This window comes from Erithacus rubecula (genome assembly GCF_903797595.1).
Source record: "Erithacus rubecula genome assembly, chromosome: 4".
In the NCBI taxonomy this organism is placed as follows: domain Eukaryota; kingdom Metazoa; phylum Chordata; class Aves; order Passeriformes; family Muscicapidae; genus Erithacus; species Erithacus rubecula.
This window is the reverse complement of record NC_136686.1, coordinates 16,172,037-16,195,418: the sequence shown is the minus strand read 5'-3', so window position 1 is coordinate 16,195,418 and position 23,382 is coordinate 16,172,037. Positions and strand designations below refer to the sequence as shown.

The 23,382-nt window shown below is 40.4% G+C and overlaps 1 protein-coding gene across 1 annotated transcript in view; it reads right to left on the bottom strand.

The window, feature by feature from the left end:
* The window catches only part of TBXAS1 (thromboxane A synthase 1), a gene marked incomplete at its 5' end in the record, with an annotated part of 235,184 nt that overhangs the window by 118,108 nt on the left and 93,694 nt on the right, over positions 1-23,382 (bottom strand). The window contains 1 exon segment of the mRNA XM_079304104.1: positions 6,344-6,440. Within this exon segment, the coding sequence (XP_079160230.1) occupies positions 6,344-6,440 (97 nt within the window).

The following is a 23,382-nucleotide window of genomic DNA, read 5'->3' as shown; positions in this document are numbered from 1 at the left end:
ACCAATGCTGTAGACACTAGCAGACAAGATTTCAAACCAGCTATGATCTAGAAGCTGTATAAATTCACTGCTTGGACACCTTTTCACTTATCCTCCTAAGGCACAGAATGATTTTTGGAAGCACGGAATATTCTCAGCTCAGTGAGACCAAGGTTTATTGTACATGTGGCAGGATTGATGCTTGGATTTGTCCTACAAAGTCAGGGAAGGAGGGAAGAACATCACAGCTCTGTAACACAAACAACTGGATGTTCAAGGCACAGCCTGCCATCAGGCATGATGGCTTTACTGCATCAGAACTGAAATGCCACCATGGCATGCACAAAGAGGCATATTTCGTGAAGCTTTTGTAATAAGATATGGCACAATTGATGTCTACAGTGCTCTAGAGAATGGGATAGAGACTCAGCCTCTCCTCAAATCACAAGGAGATACCAAGTCAATATATGTGCATCTGCCTGCATCCATAAATATATACAGATATGTTTTCAAACACAGATGCAGATGTAGCAACTAATCACAGGACATTTTGGCTCCAGAGGGGTTATGCCAGTCACCTACCATGTCCTATATGAACCAAACAAAAACAAGATGAAACAAGATGAAGGAGTGGAAAAATGAAAAAAAAAAATCTAAACAGAATGAAGTAATGAAAAAATTTAAACACATTCCTTCTCTCTGCAGCCACAAACCCCAGCATGTATTCAAAACTAAATATCACAATCAGCTATTTGCACACATCAAACCATCACTACTGTACTAAGGCATCTCACTGAATGGTCATTTTAAAGCATGGGAAAATGAAGACCTCATTATATATACACATATATTTGCCATGTTTTCTCAATTGTTTGAATTATTTTCCAGGTACTGATTTGCCTGCTATTATACTATGCCACTGGTGCTCCAAACTGTGTGCCCATGCAAAGGTAAACTTCCAGTGAAGTTCATTCATCATCTGTTTACAAACTGTGTCAACTGCACTTCACAACAACAATTTCTAAGTAAACAAAGAAATTCACATGAAAGGATGACGATGGCATTGACACAACCAGAAATAATCCTAGGAAGTTTGACTTGAAGAAAATAAACCTTTCTAAACCAAACAACCAAAGGGTACAGGGTCAAGGCAGCATGCATATGTATCTTTTGGCAGCAGTATAGAAATTTTCATTCCTTAACTATTTTTACATTACATGCCAAATCAGTATGTTGGTGGGTTCATTTTTCAAATTAAAAACTGTATTTGTGAGAGAGATGGAAGAAACATAGCTGGATAAGACTCCACGTTTGGATACACAGTTGAACCACACTTCTGGTAATTTACCAGAATTTAGCCAGCACACCAGTGAGGCTGATGCCTGTTGTCTCAAAGCCAAGGCAGACAGCAGCAAGATGATCTTGCACAGGACATGCCAAGTGATCCTTCACTTGCAGAAAGTGAAGAGCACAGATGCACTCCAGCCAGTTCCTGAGCTGAGCTGTTTGAAGCAAGTTGTTACATCCCAGTCCTTCTCTGGACACACATAATCATTATCAGTCGGTGTAGAGTCATCTAAAGCTAATATGTGGATTTTTGGTGACTGAGGATCTGATTCACAGAATTACAGGATGGTCGAGTTTAGAAGGGATGTCCAGAGGGCATCTTGAATCAAATTTAGATAGATCTTTTGATACAGTAATATACAGTTTTCTTTCCCCTAGCAAGAAACCAGAAGGAACAGCCAGTTCAGGGACATGTCAGGCATCCTGGACCACAACTGAACAAAATGCAGGAAAAAGGTTCCTTCCTACTTGGTGGTTGCAATTTATTTGTTTAATATTGTAGGTAGGCTTAAGCTTTATAGGTTTACCAAAATAAAAATTAGGATGATGAAACAGCTTATTGTAACAAATTCTACATGTGAAAAGAATAATCAGATCTTATGTAGATCAATTCAAAGATTAAGAGAAAGAATAGACAAACAAAAGGAAAAGAAGCTCAAGCAATTCATTCTCCTTCAAAAGGGATACAAGGATTTTATATCACATCATATTCCAGGTATTTTTATACCTTATTTTTACCACTTCATTATTGTTTGCTATTAATCCATTACTATTTGCATCACTGTAGCAGCAAAACTTCAGATGAGAAAACAGAGATGTCTTCTTACAGTGACTGGAATTGGTGTAGATTTTTGAATTTAAAAATGTCACTCACCTTTAGCTGGTTGGCAAGTAGATCTAAGGATTTGGTCTGAATCAACCACTAGTTTCCACTTGTGAAAGCCACATGAATCCTGGCAGAGCACTGATTCCAGCAGCCTGGCAAACCCTGACTAGCCAGTACTTGCCTTTGCCTTAAGGCTCTGAATCCACATTTCTAGGAAATATTTTTACAGCCATCTGAATTATGTACCAGGTAATGTTTCTCTTCACATTGCTCCATCTTAACATTCTGCTCTTACATTTTTTAAAGTACAATCTAATGATTCTCAAGTACTAATTGAAAAACAAATTTTCAATGCAGAAATTAAAAACAATCTGAAAACAGATTATGTATCATTATCCCACCTGGAAGAATACGACAAACATCATAATCCTATCTCACTTGCAACACAGTAATGAAGTTTAAAATGGTCTTAGTGCTCTTAAAAGGAAGCTTCTATTCAAGAGACATCACAGTTGTGAGAAAAAGGTATCATTTACACCAAATGTACAGCCTAAATGCTGGCTGAGGTTTCCATGGTTAACCTAAATTAAAATTAATTCCATTTTTTTTGGCAGAAGGTATATAAAGTAATTTTCCTATTTTCTTCAGCTATAATTAAAAACACAGGGAAAAGGCTTCATATGCCTCAAGTATGGAGGTATATTACAGCAGACATTTTTTGGCTTTGAATGGCTCTAATGCTTACGTTAATTGAGACCAAATTAAATGGGAAAGCAGAGTGTCATTATTGCCTTCCTGTGATTACACATTTAACAATACATACACCCTGTGCCTACAAGGCAGTAACAGCCTGTGTGCTAGACTTGGTTGCATGTTCCAAAAGGAAGTGAACTTTAATGCAGATTTGATCTGCAGTCACCATACACTTCTTTTGCAAGAATTATTAACCAGCAATTCAGAAACAAGAGAAGATGATGTGAAATATACAAAGTGAAAGATAAAATGAAGAGTAGTTTAGCTTGTGTCCTCGTGCAAGATCTACTTTGTCTATATAATGGGTGAGCAGACAAGTTCCATGTGTGAGAAGTGCACAAATTGTCTAGGTCTTTCCAGATGCAGAGACAGAACACAACATGCTTCCAAAAGAATCCTTTCAGCAGATTAAAACCAATCTCCTTCCCTAAAGGCCATCTGATGACTTCCCAGAATGGAGTCCACAAGTGCACAATCCCCAGTTCAGGCCATCCTGCTCCTGATCAGTCAAAGGCATGACATCACATTAGACAGCTTCAATCAAAGCTGTCAGGATTCACTGAATCATCATCTCACTGGCTGCTACCAATATATTCACTGTTTTCAGCCCTTCACAAGTTTAATTTCCCATTGTCTCTTAATCAAATATGTATATATCTTATAATTAATTGAAAAAATGGCAAAATAATCATGGAATGCAAACATTTTCTGCACTTAGCATTTAGAATTAGTCCTGCACATTCTGAAACTCAGTGACAATTTGTTAACATACAGTTGCTACAACTGCTACAGAGAATAATTCTCTTTGAGGCATTCTAGGTTAGATAACACACTTTTCACTCTCGTGGATGAAGTACAAATCTTGGTTTTGGAAATACATATGGGACGGTTGGAAAAGAAAAGCACAAGTATGTTTTCCTAAAACCTGTTCAAACCCAATGGTCTCACCCTGCTTTCCTGTCCTCTCAGCCTAAAATGCTGACACTCTTAAACTAAAAAAAAGGTTTTGGGTTGAAATAATAAGCATGTGCCATGTCTGGACTGGAACATATTAGCTTACCTTTGTGAACAGCACTGACTTCAAAGTTGGTTCTATAACTGCTCTTCACTGGGGAAGGAATTCGTAAAATAAAGCAGGGAGATCTTTTTAGCATTTTGAATTCTCCACTAGCAAATAGAAACCTTCACTCAAAGTAGAGGAGCTTGCTTTGACTAATTTTAAAATATACAAACAGAAGCAACCCTATTAAAAGTCTTAAAATGACATTCATTCAGTCAATGTGATAAAAAAGAATTCTATTACTTAGAAAGTGCTTTTCTCACTCTCACCTTTCAATCATTATTTGCATACAACCCAAATCACATCTGAATAAATTCCACTGGCCTTCCTTATGTACCGTCCAGCATTATTTATATTCATGTAGGATTACTAGTGTAAAGGACAACCAAATACTTCCCCAAGAAGCTGACTGAAAATTAAAGAGAAGACAGCTTCTGGAGTGAAAACTTCAGAGGAGAAAAGATCCCTAGGTTAGATGTGAAAAGATCCAGAAAAAGAAGGCTACTTATCTTCAATAAGTGAAAAGCAATGGCAGGAAGAGGGGGGAATGAAATGGAAAGTGAGAAATGATCGAAGATTTGGGCTATGTGAGAAGACCATAGAACAAGCAGATTAGAGCACATAAAATGAAGGAAGTTCATTTGATTTAGACTCATGGGCATTAAGCAAGACAGAAGTAGCAACCCTGCACAGGGGGGAGACTGCTAATTTTGCTAAAGGGAGGGCTAGGAGTTAAATTTTCTCATCTGTCATAGGCTTTCTGGTTAGTGGCAGGGATGTCACTCCATCTTTGTCTCAGTTCCTCATCAATACACAGCACATTGTACATACAATCCAAAAATTATTCAGGGGACAGTCAAGTGGTAAGGGCAAGATGTGAACCTGCAGAGACAGCTCTACCTAACAGATCTTTAATGAAAAACAAGAAAAGGGGAGGGAAAGAGAGCCTATAGTGATATAACCTACCTGAATTTTAGAGAGGCACACAGATGTTACAGACCATGACAGATGGACATACAAGCACAAGAAAGAGAGAGAAACCTCTGAGCACAAAAGGCCTGGGGAGGAAGAAAAATTTCACCAGCTGAGAAGTGTGACAATACAGAGAAAGATATATTGAAATGACCAGGCTGACTAAAGTTAAGAGCAGAACAAATCTCTGAGCATCCCCTCAAAGGAAAGCTTTCTAATTTCAGGGAAGTTTACTTGATCAGCAGCTACTGCTAGGCTTAGTGGGTACTACTACCAAATATAAAGAAGAAAAGCATGGGAAAGCCATATACAGGAAGAAATAGGGCTCCTGCTTGGGGTGGAAGAAGGGAAAGGAAGGAAAATTTCTTCAGGTATGAAGAAAATGGGGAAAAGCCCCTTGTCACACCTAACACTTTTAGCCCAAGAAATCTAAATATAGATTCTTCATTTCTAGTGTGAGCTATGGGCAGAATGGGGGCAGCTGGCACCAGGAGCTATTAAGTAAGATAGGGAGTCACAAGATGAAACTCATGTACCAAACAAAGCAGGCAAAGGAGACAAGCAGTCTGCAAATAGACTGACTGGTTGCAGAGAGGATCAGAGGGACAGAGGAGACAGACAGCTGATCAGAGGAAAAAATGTTCCCCGAGGGCACAAACAACCCTCCTGAATACATGTGAGTTTGTCTGAGCAGGTTTGAGCATTCAAAGGGCCTAGAGGGAAGCAGGGAATGGATGGGACTGAGGCAGCAAGCAGTGACAGTATTTCCTTGTCAAATGCTGTGCAACTGCTAGAACACTGGCCATTTACCCTCATTACTTGTTCTAACCACCTCCTGAAAATGAGCTTTCCAAGGTGAGTGTAACCAAGAGCATATGCATAAATTCTTGCTAACTTCAACTTCCTTCTTTGCTATTCATTATTTTCAAGTATGATTAATATACAATAGATGTGGGATGCATGTCCTTGTCCCAAGCAGACTGTTCCTGTCCTGTGAAATCTAAAAGCACAAAACAGGCCATGTGTGAGAGAAAGCAAATAATACCATCTCCATGTTACAGTCTGAGAACTGAGGAAGAGACCACAGAGTAAGTGATTTTCTCAAGATTTCACAGGAAGTCTGTGGCAAAACTGGATATTGAAACCCTCTTATCAATATCCATCTGATACTTTAGTCACAAGGACAGTGTGTCTTTTCTAAGGGCATTCCCTTTCATCCTCAGAGTGTTCTGGTAACAGGAGTTTTTGACTGAATGTATATATTGAATGTATATAGCTTAAGGCCTTACTGAACCATGTTGTAATTTTGCCTCTATTTCTGGCTTCCTTGTAACCACTTTTGGACTGAGCTCAAACTAGCAGTGCTACCAACTCCATCCACAAAGCCAATTTTTACATGTACTTACAGTTCTGTTGGTGAAGTTACTAAAATCCGTTACTAAGATGTGCTTGATCATCTCTGGTGAGGAGACCACCACAAACATCTGGCGACCAATATAATACCTAAAAAGAAATAAAGAATCATTTTAGCAGATGGTGACCACAGAGAACTATCTCCTTCCCTAAAATATCTCTTTTTGCTTGAATATACTTGCAGTGAACAAACACCACAGAGAATGTACCCCCTTAGGTAAAGCAGTATCTTTCCCCAGCCCTCCCAACTGTTAAATTAAGATGCCTGGTCCTGGAATTTAAAGGAAGCAGCTTAAAATCTTTTACTGGTTAATCAGTGCTCAGCCAACACTAACATAAAGGTTTACACACTTTATGTTCACTCTGAATTCTGTGTAAAGTGATGTAGTATCACTGAACCAAACTATAGAGGAGTAAAACATTAAAAACCAACTGAAATTACAAAGAAAGACCTAAAAAATTGAATTTTCTGCCATCAGCCACATGAAATGTCTTTTCGTGGTGAAGCTGTGCCTCTAATGAATCTTTCCAGAAGTCACCCCCAGCACACTTCCACCACTTCTACTAGCACTGGAACTAGGTGAATCTCAGGCTTTGAATTGCCATGGACAAACTTTATGTTACACTAATGGGGAGGGAGGAAAACAGAGGGATAAATGTTTTACCAAGCCTAAGGGAATTAACAAAACTTCAGAAGAAGAAAAGGTGATAGGGGTGCCTCTGCCTATACACTCTTTATCTCCCTGCTCCCATTTCAATATGCCCTGTGGAGCCAAGGTCTACCCTTCTGGGTCTTCACACCATGGTGGATGCTGGAGAGGCACAGGGATCCATCCCAGCCCTACAACTTCTAGGGGTTCAGAGCTCCCTTCTCCAGCATCATTTCTTCTAAGGCCCACAGACACTCAATGGTTGGCTGCTCTGCTGGGGGAGGAAGAAGCACAACCAGGAAGCAGAGGTTGATAACAGTCCCTACCTTTGTTGAGCCAGAAAGACCATTCAGGCAGTGCTGACTTTTCTCCACCAGGAGAGAGGAAGAGGAGGTTGGAGGCAGGCATAGGAGGGCCAGGCACTTCATAGCAGAACACAAGAGCAATACCACAGATGCTGCAATACCACAGTAATATCCATGCCTAATCATTTTGGTATGATGTAGCTCAGTATTGATATATTGCTTATCACCTGTCTACACTGCAGCAACTGAATAGACAAGCAAACCTTGGGCTGAATTAAATATAGTAACTAGGGGTTCCCATGGCAATGAAGCTGCAGCAGCCTGATTTCTTCAAGGGCAAACAAATCAGACAAATGTCTTGATTCTAAAGCAAGGTTTCACAGTCCAATTTGACCTCTACCACCAAAACTTGTAACAAACAAATGGCAGAGAAGAACAAGAATATAGAGTCCTTCAGGAAGGAAGACATAATCTTTTTTTCTCTTGTGAGTTTCCAGAGAGAACTTTTATTTCCCAAATGCAACCCTCAGGCTCTACTGGAACATTAGATATGGGTGGTGTGGTCTATGAAGTTAAACCTTTTTCACCCCTCTCAGTTTGTTCAGCTACAGCAAAAGTAGCTGTCTAAGGATCAAACTTTATTCAGAATCCCTGTAGGTACATCAAGAAGAGCTGATGTCTCAGATTAAAGAGGGTTTTGATCCCAGACTATAGCAGAAGAGGATAATGCCTTACATGCAACTTTTCTGGCATCAGAAAAACAACACAAGCTCTCAAGGAAAGGACATGTGCTGTTTGAACCTACCCAGAATGACCAGCCATGACCTCTCATGCTCACACCTCACTTTTCCTCCCTCCAAGTTTAGCAAGTTCCTTCCTTGTCACATTTATTGATTAGTGACTGATGGTCCTGCTACAAACCACTTTTCACAGGGACCAACTATCTGACACCAGATCCCAAATCTGAATCAGAAGCTAGTTATGTTATCTACCCAGACAGCTTAACTCTGACCAGCAAGGGATGCCACATGATACATCAGGAAAAGCACAGAAGTGTGTGTAAGACACTTCTAGTTTACTTCAAACCTGGGAAATTGCAAAGCTCCAGCTCCTGTCCACTGGGATAACAGGATGGTACTCTCAGCAGGAGTCTTTATGTCCCATTGCTCTTTGTGCTTGAAAGCATTCAGGACTAAAAATTTGGGATGGGAGCATCTCCTACTCAAGCTGCTTTATGAGAAAGTGACTCAGAAGCCAAGCTTATGCAAACAAATCTATTCATCATCCTCCAATTCAGACCAGTCACCTGAACTTCCAGTTCTGTCTCCACAGGTAAACTTACTTTTTTATATACTCTTCTCTAATTTTCTAGCTACAGGCACCTGCTTCTCCTCTCTTTATGCAGTTATAAATTAGGGCAGAGAAGGAGAAGAAGGGGGGAAAAATCCCCTACAACTAATAAACTGAAAATGCTGGGGGCGGGGGGGGAACCTACTTAAATAGATTTTTAAACAAAGTTCTGCCTTTTTTTAAGGAATGACTGCTATAAAGCACCCACATTATTGGATCCCAAACAGCAGAAGCTCTCTTTCTGCCTTTTTTCCATTCTCCTACTTTCTGTGTACAGTCTTTCTAGCCTTTTCTAGGACACAAAAAGATGAGGCTGTGTAAGGACATACTTTGGCAGTCAAAATCCGTAAGCCAATAGCATCACTTCCATGGTCTTCCCCTGAAGTTAAGGAAAAAGGACAAGTAGAACTAAGCACAAAACAAGATCACCTGAGCTATTTAATTCAGCAAACACAGGTTTGGAACCTGAAAAGCTGCCATAAAGATGCTTAACTGAGTTTTAATATATTTTAAATCCTTTGCAGGATCAAGGCCTCAGTCACAAAACAAGAGGCTATCTCCCAACTAGGTGCTTTGGTTTTTTTTCACTTTTCAAAAGAGCAAGTAAAAGATAAAAACCTCCTGAACAATAATCTATTCTTCCCAAGTAAATAACATATTCACCCCTGCCATGTAGCTTCATTTTGATTCTGTATTACTGGATGAGGATCTCACTAGTCGCACATAGATTTAGATTTATTATTGAACAAAAGCTGATATTCTTGTCAGATTTTAATAAATAAGAGTTTGAGAAAAACAAAAGCCTCTGGGCAGGTACATTGCAAATGGATTCATGAATAATTTAGGACAGCACTTTTTATTAACTTTTCCTTAATCTTTCCATAGGACTCACTCACACACAGAAGTCCTACCTTTAGCTACAGTACCATTACACTGCTTGACCCAACACTTTAGAATATTTTCATCTAAGGTTTTCAGGGTGTAAAGCAAATACTTGGGAATACTTAGCCCACTCCTGCAGACAAGCAAGAATTCACGCATGTAGCACAACACCTTTGTGGCAATGCACCTCTGTCCACATGGAAATCAGTTGTAACACTGTCATACCAGCAAAAATAAATTTCATGACCCGCACATGCAGACAAATTTTCCTGTGTAGATGAGGCATTGGTTAATTAACTTAGGCTGTTGAGGCAATTTCTATAATATTTCATTTTAAACTGCAGCCCTCCAGAAGAGCAAAAGAAATCCACATTTTAGACCAGTAGTTTTAACTGTATTGGAAGGTGAGGTAGGAAAGACCTGGTACCAGTACATCAACAGCAAGTACAGTCTGAGCTTCCTCCAGCAAATGAAAATGTGGATGAGGAGCCATTGTTCTCACAGGCTGCCAGTGCACAAGCCAGCAGCCTTGTGCTGCATCATCCCCAGGATGGCCAGGCAAAAGAACTTTCACAAGCATTCAGCAGAGGACATGGGTCTATTTCCAGGAGCTGTGGAAAAAGCAAAGATTGCTAAAGGGCTCGCAGGTCAAGGAGGTGGTTATGTCACAGGGCATTGAAAAGAAAATAAGCCAAACTCCATCAGAAGTGTTTCAATAGCTGAAGAGGCAACCAACACCCACTACACCCAACTGCAGCAGTTTCATTCCTAAGGGCAGACAAGTACCCCCCTTAAGGCCATTAGTAAGAAGGAGAGATGACTACCTTGTGTTCAAGATTCACCCAGGACTCTTTACAATGATTTATCTATTCATTAAACACAAATTTTCTTTTATCCACAAGAATATACAGCAATCCAGCAATGGTATCTGCAGGTTTGCTTAATACACCATTGTTGTTTTCTGCAGAGATGTGGCCTAGGTGTCTCACCCCACACCTAGTGCCTGCCATGGCCACGGCCACAGAAGATAACCTGTGGAGACAAGAGATGCCTGCCAAGCTCAACTCAGAGCTGTAGTAGGAGCAATGAGACAAGGGGCACGTTGGACTGCCCAGTCTCTCCTAAAACACTTCAGTGCATCATCCTCCTTCCCAAAATTTGACAGGGAACTCCCCAGAATGCAGACTGCTGTTCTCAGATGACACAGAGAATTAATCATCTACTTTTAATCTGAAAGACCAATTTAGCACTAGCCTTTCCCTGCTCTCAGGATCATCCTGACCACACTGCATGGTCATCTGCTGCCAACAGCATCTTCCTGCTCCTTAGCCATGGCTGTGCTCCCTGAGCAAAGCTCCCAGCAACGTTGCCCTGTTGCACAGGAAAAGGTGGAGAGCACATGCAGTACCTTATGGGAAAGGGCCATATGTTTTTGTAGACAATCCATGTGGGAAGCACCTGCAACCCCTTTCACCTTGTTTACAGTGCTGCTGTCAATTCACTGAAGACTTTGATCTTCCTATCTATTATCAGCCCCATGTATTACAACCACATAAATCATAAAACATATATTCTCTTAGGCAATAAGCAAGGCTTTGTTTTCTATGCTGTGGTCTAGTTAAGTACATAAAGATCATCTGTAGAGCCATATGAAAATAGAATATTCTATTATTGCTATCTTCTTCAGGGAAGAGCAAAGAACAAAGACAAAAAAGGCAGTGGGAGGAGAAGGAGAGGTATACAAAGACACAGAGATACAGAGGGAAAAGGCTGATTTTCTTAGGTGACTTTACCTTAAGAGAAGTTCCTTGATCACTCTGCCTCTTTTGTTTAGAGAGACCCTTTCATTGCAGGCAGAGAAATGTAAAATCTAATAGCACAATGCTTGTTCAAAATAAGCCTGAAGCCCAGTCTTAATTAATTATTTCAGAGGTCAACAAATTGATTTGTCATAGCACTGTCCCCTTTCAGTGCTTGAAGACAATTCAGATGTGGTAGGACTAAGCAATACATAATGAACAGCTGCAAAATCCAAACACAATCTGCACAGAAAGGGTTAGTTTGGGCTGAGAGGAAAGGAAAGGAGTGGGACAAATTTGTCAAGTACTATGAGTTTTATTCATGTTATATTAGCAGCTAAAGGTCTCTAAGAGCGCCATATCCTACTTTGACAGGAGACAGTCATAAAAAAAAATCTTATTCGAGACTTGTAGAGCCTACAACTTAAATAACCTGAAGTGACAGTGGGGAAAACAAATAACATTTTCCATTTTCCATCTGAAGGACTGGGGGACATTGAGGTATGGAAGAGATGGGAACTGCCAGCAATCACCTTTGGTTTTTTTTTCCTGTTAATACCCTGTGAGAACAGATATTCTCAGCTGCTACGTACACCTGGAAATTGCATGCCAGCTTTCTTTGGAAGGTTGGGAACTAACTCTTGTGCCACTTGTTCTGCATCCTAACTGCATCCTGACTCTGGTTGGCAAGGTGCTTCCCTCAACTATTTTTATAAAGCAGTCACAATTTGAGCATCTCCACATTAGAGAACCACAAAACACCCATTAACACTTAAGAGAAGAAAAACTAAAAAAAGCCACCCCAGAAACACAACACCCTAGAAACAGGTGAAATTACTGCACATGAAAATGAAGCCCTGGTAGCACTGAGAAGTCTCAGGCACAGAGAAAAGTTTCAAAGTGCAGTTCTGCCAACACACACACACTCACATTTGCCTCATCCAGAGAATAATCCAACCCATTGTGCAAATTCATAAAAACAAAAGGCATGGCTAAACTCATTTCTATTTAAGAATAAATTGTTCCTCATTTCCTTTTTCAATGAACTACATTTCTTTTCATGTTGTGAAAGCTTTAAAATAAGCACATGGGACTATTAAATTAATTCCTGGGTGCATTAAAAATATCATGTAACATAAAATGCTTGCTCACACACACTCCCTCTGCTGCTGTGTATGGTTATGCACCCAGCTCCTTGTCCACACACCCAGGATTAAAAATGCTATCTTCTACATACCAAGAACCTCTGCTATCTCAAACTCACACCTTGCCAGAAGGCCTCTGCCTTCTGACATGCTTAAGGAAGTATCAAAAATAAGGAAGAAAATTCCAGGATTATTTATCTTTTCCCCACCACTAAAAGCACAGCTATTTTTAAAGGAGCTCCTCCCTCGTCAGGTGCAGTAAGGGACTTCTGGTATGAAAGTAATATATTTAATGTTGACAGAAAAGAGAAGAAGGGCTGATTGAGGTCATTACAATGTGCAGAGTTGGTAGTGTCTTTCAAGTAACTTATACCAGAGCAAATGAAATCTGTTTCTGAGAATCTCTAACCCCAGGATTTAACAACTTCAGGGTGTCACACACGTTTACTAATCCCTCCCCCTTTCCAAGTGAGCAGTGCAGGAGACAGAGCCTCTGCATGGCTGTGTTAATTCATTCATGAAATGAAGTAAATGACATTTACCCAGATATAAGAAATGACTGGGATTAAATTAAGCTCACAAAGTGCCACGAAGAGGAAAAAAAACCATCTCTGAATTATACAAGCGTGTTTGGCAATCCACACCCATTTGGTTTTTGGAGTCAATCTGATTCCAGACCTAAGTGCAAGTACAAAAACTCAAGCCTCTGTTCAGGGGCTGGGGAGAGAAGCAGAAAAAGGGATGGAGAGTTACAGCAGCTGTTTGTTTTCTCTGTTCAGGTGGGCTGCAGCAGAAGCTGGGTTCCAGGGCAGCACAGAGCCATGGGGTTGTGGGCTCCACATCCAGGGAGCTCCACTTCCCACTGCTGGCAGGGGTTATTTTTATCCTGCCAGCCGGGCTAAGATGATTACCACTGCCACTCCGCGTGCTTGCATCATACCGCCAGCACTGATTATCCACATCAGTATTCCACTTCATTAATGCCAAATGAAAGCTGTAAATAGGGTACTGCTTCTACAGGATCCTACTGGAAATGAGAAATACTGCGATATTAATGAGCAAGCAGTCACTGCTCCTGCATGGGCGCGTGGTGTTATTGTGACCGGGTGACGCTGAAACTCCTCATAGCTCTTCACCTCAGCAAGAGTGCCAGAACAATGTTTCTAAATCTTTTCCCATGGTGCTTCCCACCAAGTTGTGCTGTATTAGTCTGTGTTTTGTTACTCGTGTTTAGACTGTGGTATTTTCACCAGAGCCTGTTTTGTCTGCGCTCGCTATGCCTGACTGACCTCATGTGATGGTGCAGCAGCGTTTCCTGTGGGTTTCAGCATATTTCTGTGCCCGGCCTTTCTGCGGGTTTTCGAGATGCAGCGTGACAACAGCCTCATCTCCTGCTCTCTGCACCTAATTCACTACTAAAGTACTCCTCTGCCATACCCTGAGGGAAATACCATCAGGTTACTTTTTCCAGAACACTGGATTATTATTTCTGAGGAAGGCTACCAGCGAACTTTCTGTGTCTCCAAACTTTACTTGCTAGTAAGAACACAGTGTTCATTTGTATGGATTTGTATGAGCCTATTATTTGTATTCAACAGTGCTACCTATTTTTACAGTGGAATGAAAAGAAAAAACAAGATGGCTGAGGAGGGTAAGCAGACAATGTTACTTGGTCTAAATAAGGGGTAACCTTTCTACTTTTTTCCTTTTTTTGTACTCTCCACGTAAGGAAGAGATAGTGATCTGCTGAATGCTTATCCTGATTTCTAGTTAGGAGCTCTAAGCAGCTTCCTTTGACAAACAGGTAAGCAATTTCTGGGAAACAACAGGCAGCATTACCCTGGCAGGGCTAAAGCCATTTCATACAAGATAAATGGAGACAGAGCAGCACGCTTGCAGAAGATGAGGGATGTGACTGTGATGTTACATTGAATAATACGGCTGAGAGAACATGTGGAGGAGGGGAATGCAACACAGGGCTGCTTTCCAGCAAAGTATGAGGTACCTATCTGAACATGTGTTCACGAAGCCAAGGAGAATACTCAGTGTCCCAGAAAACAGGGACGTGTGTGTGTGTGTGTCACAGTGCAGGATCCATGAAAAATTTGGGGACAGGGACAAAAGGAAGAGAGCATATGTGTGACCACACGGAGAAAACGAAACAGAAAGGTGGTCAAAGGATTTAAATATAATTTGTGATACTACAACATCACAAGATAGAGCAGGTGATAAAGCAGGTTGACTATAATAAAAGCACAAGTGTAATAAAGTTTATAGTTACACACCCACCACTAAACATCATATAAGCAAACATTCCAGGGCAACTAAAACAAAACCCATGTGATCTGATTGCTGCCCCTCATAAAGCCTTTCTGACCCATTATAAAACTGAGGTTTGTGTTATTTTTCATCTCTGAGCCTGACATCAGGATACACAGAGAACCCATCCCATAACTCCGCCCTTCTGCAAGCTTCATCTCACGTATGCTTTACTTATCACAGCCAGAACTCCAGTGCATCTGGAGTTCTTCACTTCTCCAGTTCTGCCTAGCCATTTTAGCCTTGGAGGAAAGAAAAGGCTTTCAGAACACACCAAGTATCCCTATCTGCTGCAAGGACTTGTCCTCATGCATATCTTCAAAAGCAAAATTCAGAACAGAGACATTCAGAATCAGTAGGCTGTTTTCTGTTTGTTTTAATTTTGCACTTTATCTTTAATTTCTTTATAGGCAAGACAGCTCATCTTCCTCCTGTAAATAGGATCAGTGGTGGTGGACAAAACAATATTTTATTTTTGAATGTATCTGAAATAAATGTACATAATTTTCTTTCAGTCTACTCCTTACGGGCATTTTGATCTTAAATCAATGAGAGAGTTACATTATATTGTACACCATCCCTTTAATACCTTTGTTCTGCTTATGTTAATGCAGATGCATGCATTTCTGAAATAATACTGTCTTGACAATAGAATATTTTAATTCTTCAGTAATAGATAGGACTCAATTGACTGGGTTTGGTTTTTTCCCATCATAAGCATAGCATGATGGAATGAGTAAGCCAAACTGAATTTCATGTAACTACACATGCAGTAGACTGTCTTGTAAAATAAGAAGTGACACTTCGACTTGGTCATGGTTCCCAGCCTGAAAATATCTGAAGTTTAAGCAAGTGAAAGCAGGGTTTCATAAGTGGGAAGCCACAAGCAAGTCATTCATTCAGTTTGTGTGTAATAAAGGTGCAGATCCCAGCCAACAAAGGAGAGCCTTACTCAGGGAAGGAAAGGCTTGTCAGACTGGCCACAAGGGGGACAGTCACTGGAACCCGCTTTTCTTGCACGACCTGCCTAAAGAAATACATCTAAACAAAGAAAAAAAACATAGTAACCACCTACTGAGCTCTTGGGAATGTACTTTTTAATGCTACAGCATACAAAATGCACACAGAAAAGATTAATTGTTTACCTATAGCAGCATGTACTTCTATACATTCTTAAGATGAACACATACACAAACCCATTTATTTAGTTAATGCATTATTAAATGTACACTAATAAAAGTAATTTCCCAATGCTTGATGCATTTATCATGAAACCACTAGCAGAATTCTCTACAATAAAAATGCTAGCAGTACATATGACCAATCTAAATTATCTAGGGAAATGGCTAATATCTGACCATGCAGAAACATTAGAAAGCAGGGCTTTGTTATAGGACAGAAGAAGAAAAATAGATGTATTTTCTTACAGAAAAATTGCAATGATAAAATTATTTTTAATAGTACAATGCTACAGCTCCAGGAAATTTTCCTGAATCAATTCAATCTGTGTCGTGTGGGACTTTAAAAACCCATTAAAAATAACCGTGATAAATTTCCTAACCTCTTTCAGTGCACCACATAGAAGACAAAGGAAACTGCAATTCAACAGAGATGGAAAAGAAAGAAAAGAACAGAAAAACCTGATAGCTTGTGTATCAGCAGTAGCATCCTCACTAACAACGAGCAAATCTGTACCACAAAGAACAAGAAGAGTAGAAGTGATGTGTACAGCTGACAATGGCACTCCAAAGTAATGACTTCCAGGAAAATCTGCTGTTACAAATGGACAACGTGCTGCTGAGAGGTAGTTGAGTCATGGCTTTTATAACTTGGCAAATTATTCCAGCCTAAGAATGAATGCACCAAACCCCAGGGTGTATATGGCTCTGGTAAGGCAACTATGGGGATTACATCCTACCAACAGCTAATATGCTCACCTGGTTTAAATTATTAAACCTCACTGAAATCCATGCAGGTTCAGGGATCATGTTTCAAACTGCAATACTAGTGAGAGTACTGCCTAGTTGACCTATTTTCCATTTGCCATGTCCTACATATTATCAGTTGTAACAAGCACACTTCCTTTGCTGCTCCCTTCTTTGTGGTGGGAGAGAGGGGGCAATTTCATAGCAAATGGGAAATACATCACTTTATCATGAAACAACCCCAGTCCCTGGGGATGGAGCAGTACATGAAGCCCTCTGTTCCACAGCCATACCCTTTCACCTTCATTGGTGAGTCCTGTTCACCCACTCCTTCTACTGACCCCCAGCTAGAGCACAGCAAATCACACTGACAGTGCTCTGCACGTGTGAGCTCTCCTCACAGCTGCATTAAACAGCTGTCCCAGGCCCACAGCTGGCTGCCTTGGGACATGAGTGTGATATATACTCAAGAATTTCTCCTCTCTTACTCAGTCATGGCTGCTTGGCTGGAGACCAGAGGATTCCCATGGACCTGCCTCATTTTTGAGTCCATGTCACCATTCTGCCTTGCTATGCTACTCTCCAAACCCTCTGGATCTCTGGAGTCTGCTAGAGCAGTTTCCTAGAGCCTTTGCCTCCAAACAGTTCAATGTACATGAAACATCAGCAGTCATGATTAAGATTTCTGAGAACACTTCTGAAAAAAATAGCATTTCTAATTGCTCAAAGTTTTCTTAGAAAAAGGGGGGGGAGGAGAAACAGTAGATTTGAAGACAGACCAATGTAAACATCTCGTATTCCTTTTAAATATAAATGTATTGGGCCAATTTCAAGCAACTTGATCCTCATGCAATGACAGAGGTATAGCAGAGATACAACCCTCTGAATCTATTCATAACCCCTATAAACAAAGCAAAAATAAAAAATACAAGCACAACTGTGGGATGAACCATCATTGAAGTAAATATATTGATCTATCAAAAATGATTGAAGACTGACAATAAAAGGGTTATAAATTCTTAGAAGAAAGAGAAAGTAAAAAAACACAAAACCAACCCACTGAAAAACTCCCACCTACATTCACAGGGAAAAATAGACTGGAACAATAAAACACAATGGCAGTGCCTGTACATCTTTGATAGCTGCCCCTCCCAAAAGCTGGAACAATCCTGCTATAAACCAAGCAAATGAAAATGTAAATGCATGAGCAATTGTCTGGGGGATTCAGATGCTTCGTGTCCTGTAGGCAAAGAAGGAAGAGGGAAAAGGTAGGAAAGCACAAGAAGGCACCACTTTTGACATCTGCAATTATTGATTATGCTCTTCTCACCTGGAGCCTTTTAAATCCAGCAGAGACCTGCCAGTATACAGGCAATGCTGCCTGCATGGCAGGGTCAGCACTACCAGCAGCACCCCTCACCCTCTGCCCTCAGTGGAATCTGCTGCTTCCACTCCTCTGCAGCAGGGACAGCCTGTGCATTTCAGAGGCGCCAGCCTCTGACAGTGCAAGTACAGCTTCCTGCACAAATCCAATATTCAAAATGGCCAGTCCAGAATGGGCAAAAATTGGGAACAACACCAATGCAATGCCCAGAACAGTCCTGTGAGTAGGTATAAACACAGTGGTGTATCCAAGGCTTGTAAGTTGTGTAGTTGTTTAAATATTTTGCTAAGCAAATGAACAGGATGAAAATTATGGTAGTTTCACAAACTTCTGTTCTTCACTACTGATGAAAATCCAATTGTTACAGGACAAAAGTAAATAAAATGCCACTGAGATAGGAGAAAATATGTGCCTGTAGTAAGAATAAGTTTGGGTACTTCCAATATTAATCTTTCCCTTTTGTAATACATTTCTCTATTTCAAAAATAAAAATTTAAATTATTTTAATAGAATTTAGTATTTAAAACTAATGCCTTTCCACGTGATGTTACATTACCATCTGACCTATTTGAACATTTGTCTCTGTACTGCACTTGGAGACTTATTTTCTCTATCTCCTGCCCCAAACATAGCTTATTTCCTACTGGCCCAAGTGGACAGCCAGTGAACAATATAAGATTATTAGGCTGTTTTGGTAACATTTTACTTTGGCCCTTCACACAGAGTATTTCATAAGATGCTCCATACAATAAAAGGTCCTGAAGAACCAAGATCCTCTCATAATGTCACTTTCAATGACTCTGCAGCAATTCCCAGTGTCCTTGCCAAGATCTTTTTTCAATAAAATAGATTCCAACATTGACGGAAAAGCTTGGATTATTGCTGAGTGATAAAATGTCTGCTGCTAGACTTTACAGAGTCAGAACATCACTCCTAACTCACTCCTTTCTCTGTAAACTACTTTAAGAGGTCTGGGTATGTCTTCAAATTTGCTGTACTAAACCTAATTTTATTTGGTAGGTACCATCATCCAAAGATTGAAGTTGCATAACATGAGAGAGACCTAAGAGGTTTTTTGAGATTACTACAGCTTTTTAATTATACTTGTAGAATTTTATCTGTATGACTAAAATAAGTTCTTCAAGACCAGCCCTCAGGTTTAGCCACTGAATTTACTGGAGGGAAAAAAAGATTCACAATCCCCAGGGCAATGGTGGCTCAGCTCATCCCATGCTCCCCAAGACAGCAAAAAACAAATCAACATACTAAGAGCTGAAAGCAACTTCTTCCTCTGCAGTGGGGTATACTTTTGCCTGTTGCCTGATGAAATCATACCCAGTTCACTGCCAGCAGAAGGTCTGGCATAAAGCAGCCTCTCTAGGGAAAGAAAAGAGGTAGTCAGTCAAACAGAGAAAAAGGGTAATTTTAGGATGGTGCCAAACCAACAAAGAAAAAGGATATATTTTGGTGCTCTTTCCAGTAATCAAATGTAGTAGAAGAAAATTGCTCCCCAGACTAATAAGATAGAGGGAAAAACTAAAACCTATATATCACAAAACAATAAAAAAGTAATGAAGATACTTATGGAATTACATAAAAACTTTGGAATTATGTTAAAATTGTCAGGTCATGTATTCAACTCAACATGGATAAGAAAAAACAGAGAGGAATAAAAATTAAAGCATGGAGGAATGATAGCATAGAGCTAAAGAGGATGGAGAGAAGTAAGAGAAAGATAAACCTTGAGCAAATATTCAGGGAGGGAGGGAAGGAAATATGAAAAAGCTTAAACACAGAGCTTACAAGTCAAGGTAATGAATGGAAAAAAACAAAACCAGAATAAACTCCAACAAAGTGGTAACACCAATTGAACAACAACATTGAAGGCAGCACTTGATAGGAAACACCTCTGTAGATATGTGGCAAAGTGCAGTCATCCTCACAAAGGAAAGTGCAACTTATTTTTAAGCAACTAATTAATCGACATCCCAAATCCATTCCTGTGCAACGCTTTGATAGCGTAAGGGGCAGAGGCCCCATGAGGTCTAAGGGCTCCCCAGCATGGGCAGAGAGGGTCTAACCTGAATTTACATCCTGGGGCTCCTAGCTGGTGGTATGAGAAAGGGCCAGAGCCATGGATGCTCCAGCCTGTGCTAGGTGTGCAGACAACATGCTGCTAATCTGCAGTTTCATCTCTGGATCCTTCTCCAGAGCCAGTGTAGGACATGTGGAAAACAGGTATCCCTTTTGCTCAGTGCTTCTCGTAGCACAGTCACAAAACAGTCACACAAGCTGCTTTTGGATTTTTTTGGGCTGCCAGAAAGAAGGGATTCTGGCATTAGGGAGTCATCTGGAGAGGCAGCAATTTGACTCTCCTGTGAAATGACCAAGGCAGGCAGGAGAAGTTCCTGAACTGAGCATTAAAACTGATCTTCTTCAAAGGCTGCCAAGAAAGGGGACACACACACATATTGGGAGATATGATGCATTTGCCTCCCTCTACATAGAGTGAGGAGAAATTATTCAAGAAATGCATTAAAAAATTACCATGCATGACACTGGGAACACCAGTTCATAATCAGACACACAGCGAGTGAAGTCAGAGACCATTAATAGCTACATTGCATATTGCATGTATCTGCTTTAGGTTTTCATTTTCTGAGTGCTGTAGGAAATTCTAATGAAAGCATTTAATATGCACAGGAAAATCTACAATGCTGCTGTTTTCCCATACTTTCTAGATGGATTGTTATATTGAAATAATGCCTCAGATTTTTCAGTCTTTTAAAAGCTCTCCACCTGCTTCTTTCCAAATGGTGGAATGAGGGGGGCGGGGGTGGGGGGAATCATAAGGTGGACTTTCCAGCTTCTTAAAAAGTTTAACAAATACAGGCTCCAGTAGATAATGAAGACAGTAGAGCAATGTGAAATTGAGTCGACAGAACTCGTTTTTGTAACTCAGAATATTCCCCTGCCCCTTCCTTGAATAAGGATGACACATTGTGGTATGCAGGTGTAATATGATAAGAAGAAGCAATCTGTTCAACAGTTTAATTCTCTTTAAAACTATCATTTTAACCATTAATTAGCTAAGAAGCAGGCAGCAGAGATCAAAGATCACCTGTGCTGTATATTAGCTGTAAAAAACTCCTCAGCATGTTTTCAAAAGAAACTTCACTTTTCAAATAATCCTAGGATGGAGCTCACAAGGACTATGCTTCAGCAGCTAAATGCTGCACAGTACCAGCATGCAGGAAAACAAAAAGAAACCTTTCTGCAGGAGGAATGGAGGTGAAACCTTCTCTTAGACAAGGCTGCTATATGCACACACAGAAGCAGACCAAGATTTAATCAGGTTCTTCAGATGCTTAGATAAGGTACAAGGGCCTGCTTCCATTACCAATCTTAGGAGCTGACAAAGTTCTGGCCAATCTCACAGAACCATCATCCCATGTCCAGGTAAATCAGTCAGCAGAGCCAAACCTACCCAGAGAGTTTCCTCTAAAGAGTAATCTTCTGGAGCTATGTTCACTGCAGTTTGCACACTCTGTGAGCACAGAAACAAGCATCAGGAATGTGGTACAGGTGACAGGCAGTGTCCTTTGTTGCCTTGCCCAGAGCATATAAAGTGCTGTCTGTCTCATACAGTTGGATTTCATGCTCTCTTTCCAGAGGTGTAAAAGATTACGTCAGGTCTTTGACTTACATTGGCTTAAGCAGCTGCAGTAGAGTCATGGAGGGATTGAATGGAGGAAATTGGGCAATAGTGGAACAGTGAGCACATGCCTGCAGCTCAGCCAACTCAGGGCAATGTCTGGAGCCTCAGAGAGGAGCAGGAGAGCTTTACACACAGAAGAGACTTGCACCACAGGTTTCCATCCAAATGGCTCTGACGGCACTGAGGGCTGGAACTGTGACATTTCACTGGGCTTTTGAGTTCTCTCTGTGAATATAAAGAACACAAATGCCCCTGGACCTTACTGAGGCAGCCAGAGGCTACAGTAACAAATCAAGAACCATCACAGAGCACACAAGCTCAAGTTGCACGGTTCTCATGGGAGGTCACAGTCCACACTGCAGATTTGTTTGTGGCTATGAGCTGCTCATTAATAAATACCTTTGACATTACTAGTACACTAGGTATCAATTTGCAATGTTCCAGAGACCTAAGTACATTTGAAACATGCCAGAATTAAACTGGTCAACTAATTTACTGTAGATTTTGCCAATAAACTGCAGCCCACAGACCTGCAGAATATAAAATACTCCAACAGTGATCAGGCAGCCACAAAAACAATTCCACCTCTAACAGTGACACAGATTCCAGCTCTCAGAACAGTGTTATATGCCACCTTTTGGGTAAGTCTTTAGGCATCAATCCCACAGAAGGCTGTGTTTTTTAGGACCAATAAAGCCTAGAGACAAGAGGAGAAACTGATGATGACATACCGAAAAGTAACACAGGACTTGTTCCAGCAGCTTGATTTAACCACTGGAGCCAACTATAACCAGTACCTAATTATATTTAACTGTGGGAATTCAGATGGAGATGCAGCATTGTACCATGAATTCTGCCCTGGGGTTTCTGCCAGGAGTATTGTTTGGTTTCAGTTCTTTTAAAAAAGACAGTTTTTTAAAAAATAAGTTACTATTTACAAATTCTCACAGAGATTAAGAAAAAAGGCACTAGAAAGTTTAATTCAAACTTTAACACTATTGTTGTGTCCATTCATGCAATAATATTTTCCATTTCAGAAGGAATGGCTAACACATTTCACAGAAGAGCAACTAAATTTTCTGTATACAAAATACTATCAAAAGAGAGGGTGGGAAGGGAGAAGAAATATTTCTTTCCCCACTGACTTCTTCCAGGTACAATAGAACTAGGTGTTTATGTGTACCAACAGCACTAAAAATACTTTTTAAGGAACAAATGTAATTGGTTTTTTATGGCCTGATTCAGCAAGGTAGACAGACTTCTGGTTAACTTGAAGCATGTTGAGTAATACCATTGATTTTAATGTGATTACTCATGTGCTCAGAGTTAGGGGTTCTGCTGTACTGTACAATATGCAGGTAGCTAATGGAAGAAAGAGATAACTAACACACATTAGCAATTCTGGGGCTGATCAACAATCTTAGAGTCAAAGAACCTTATCACAACACATAAAAGAGAAAGCAGTGAGAAGAAAATAAATCTTGATGAAATATGAAAGACCTGACACCAGCCAAAAAAAATATACTGGTCTTTAAGAAAATAAAAATCCCGGCAA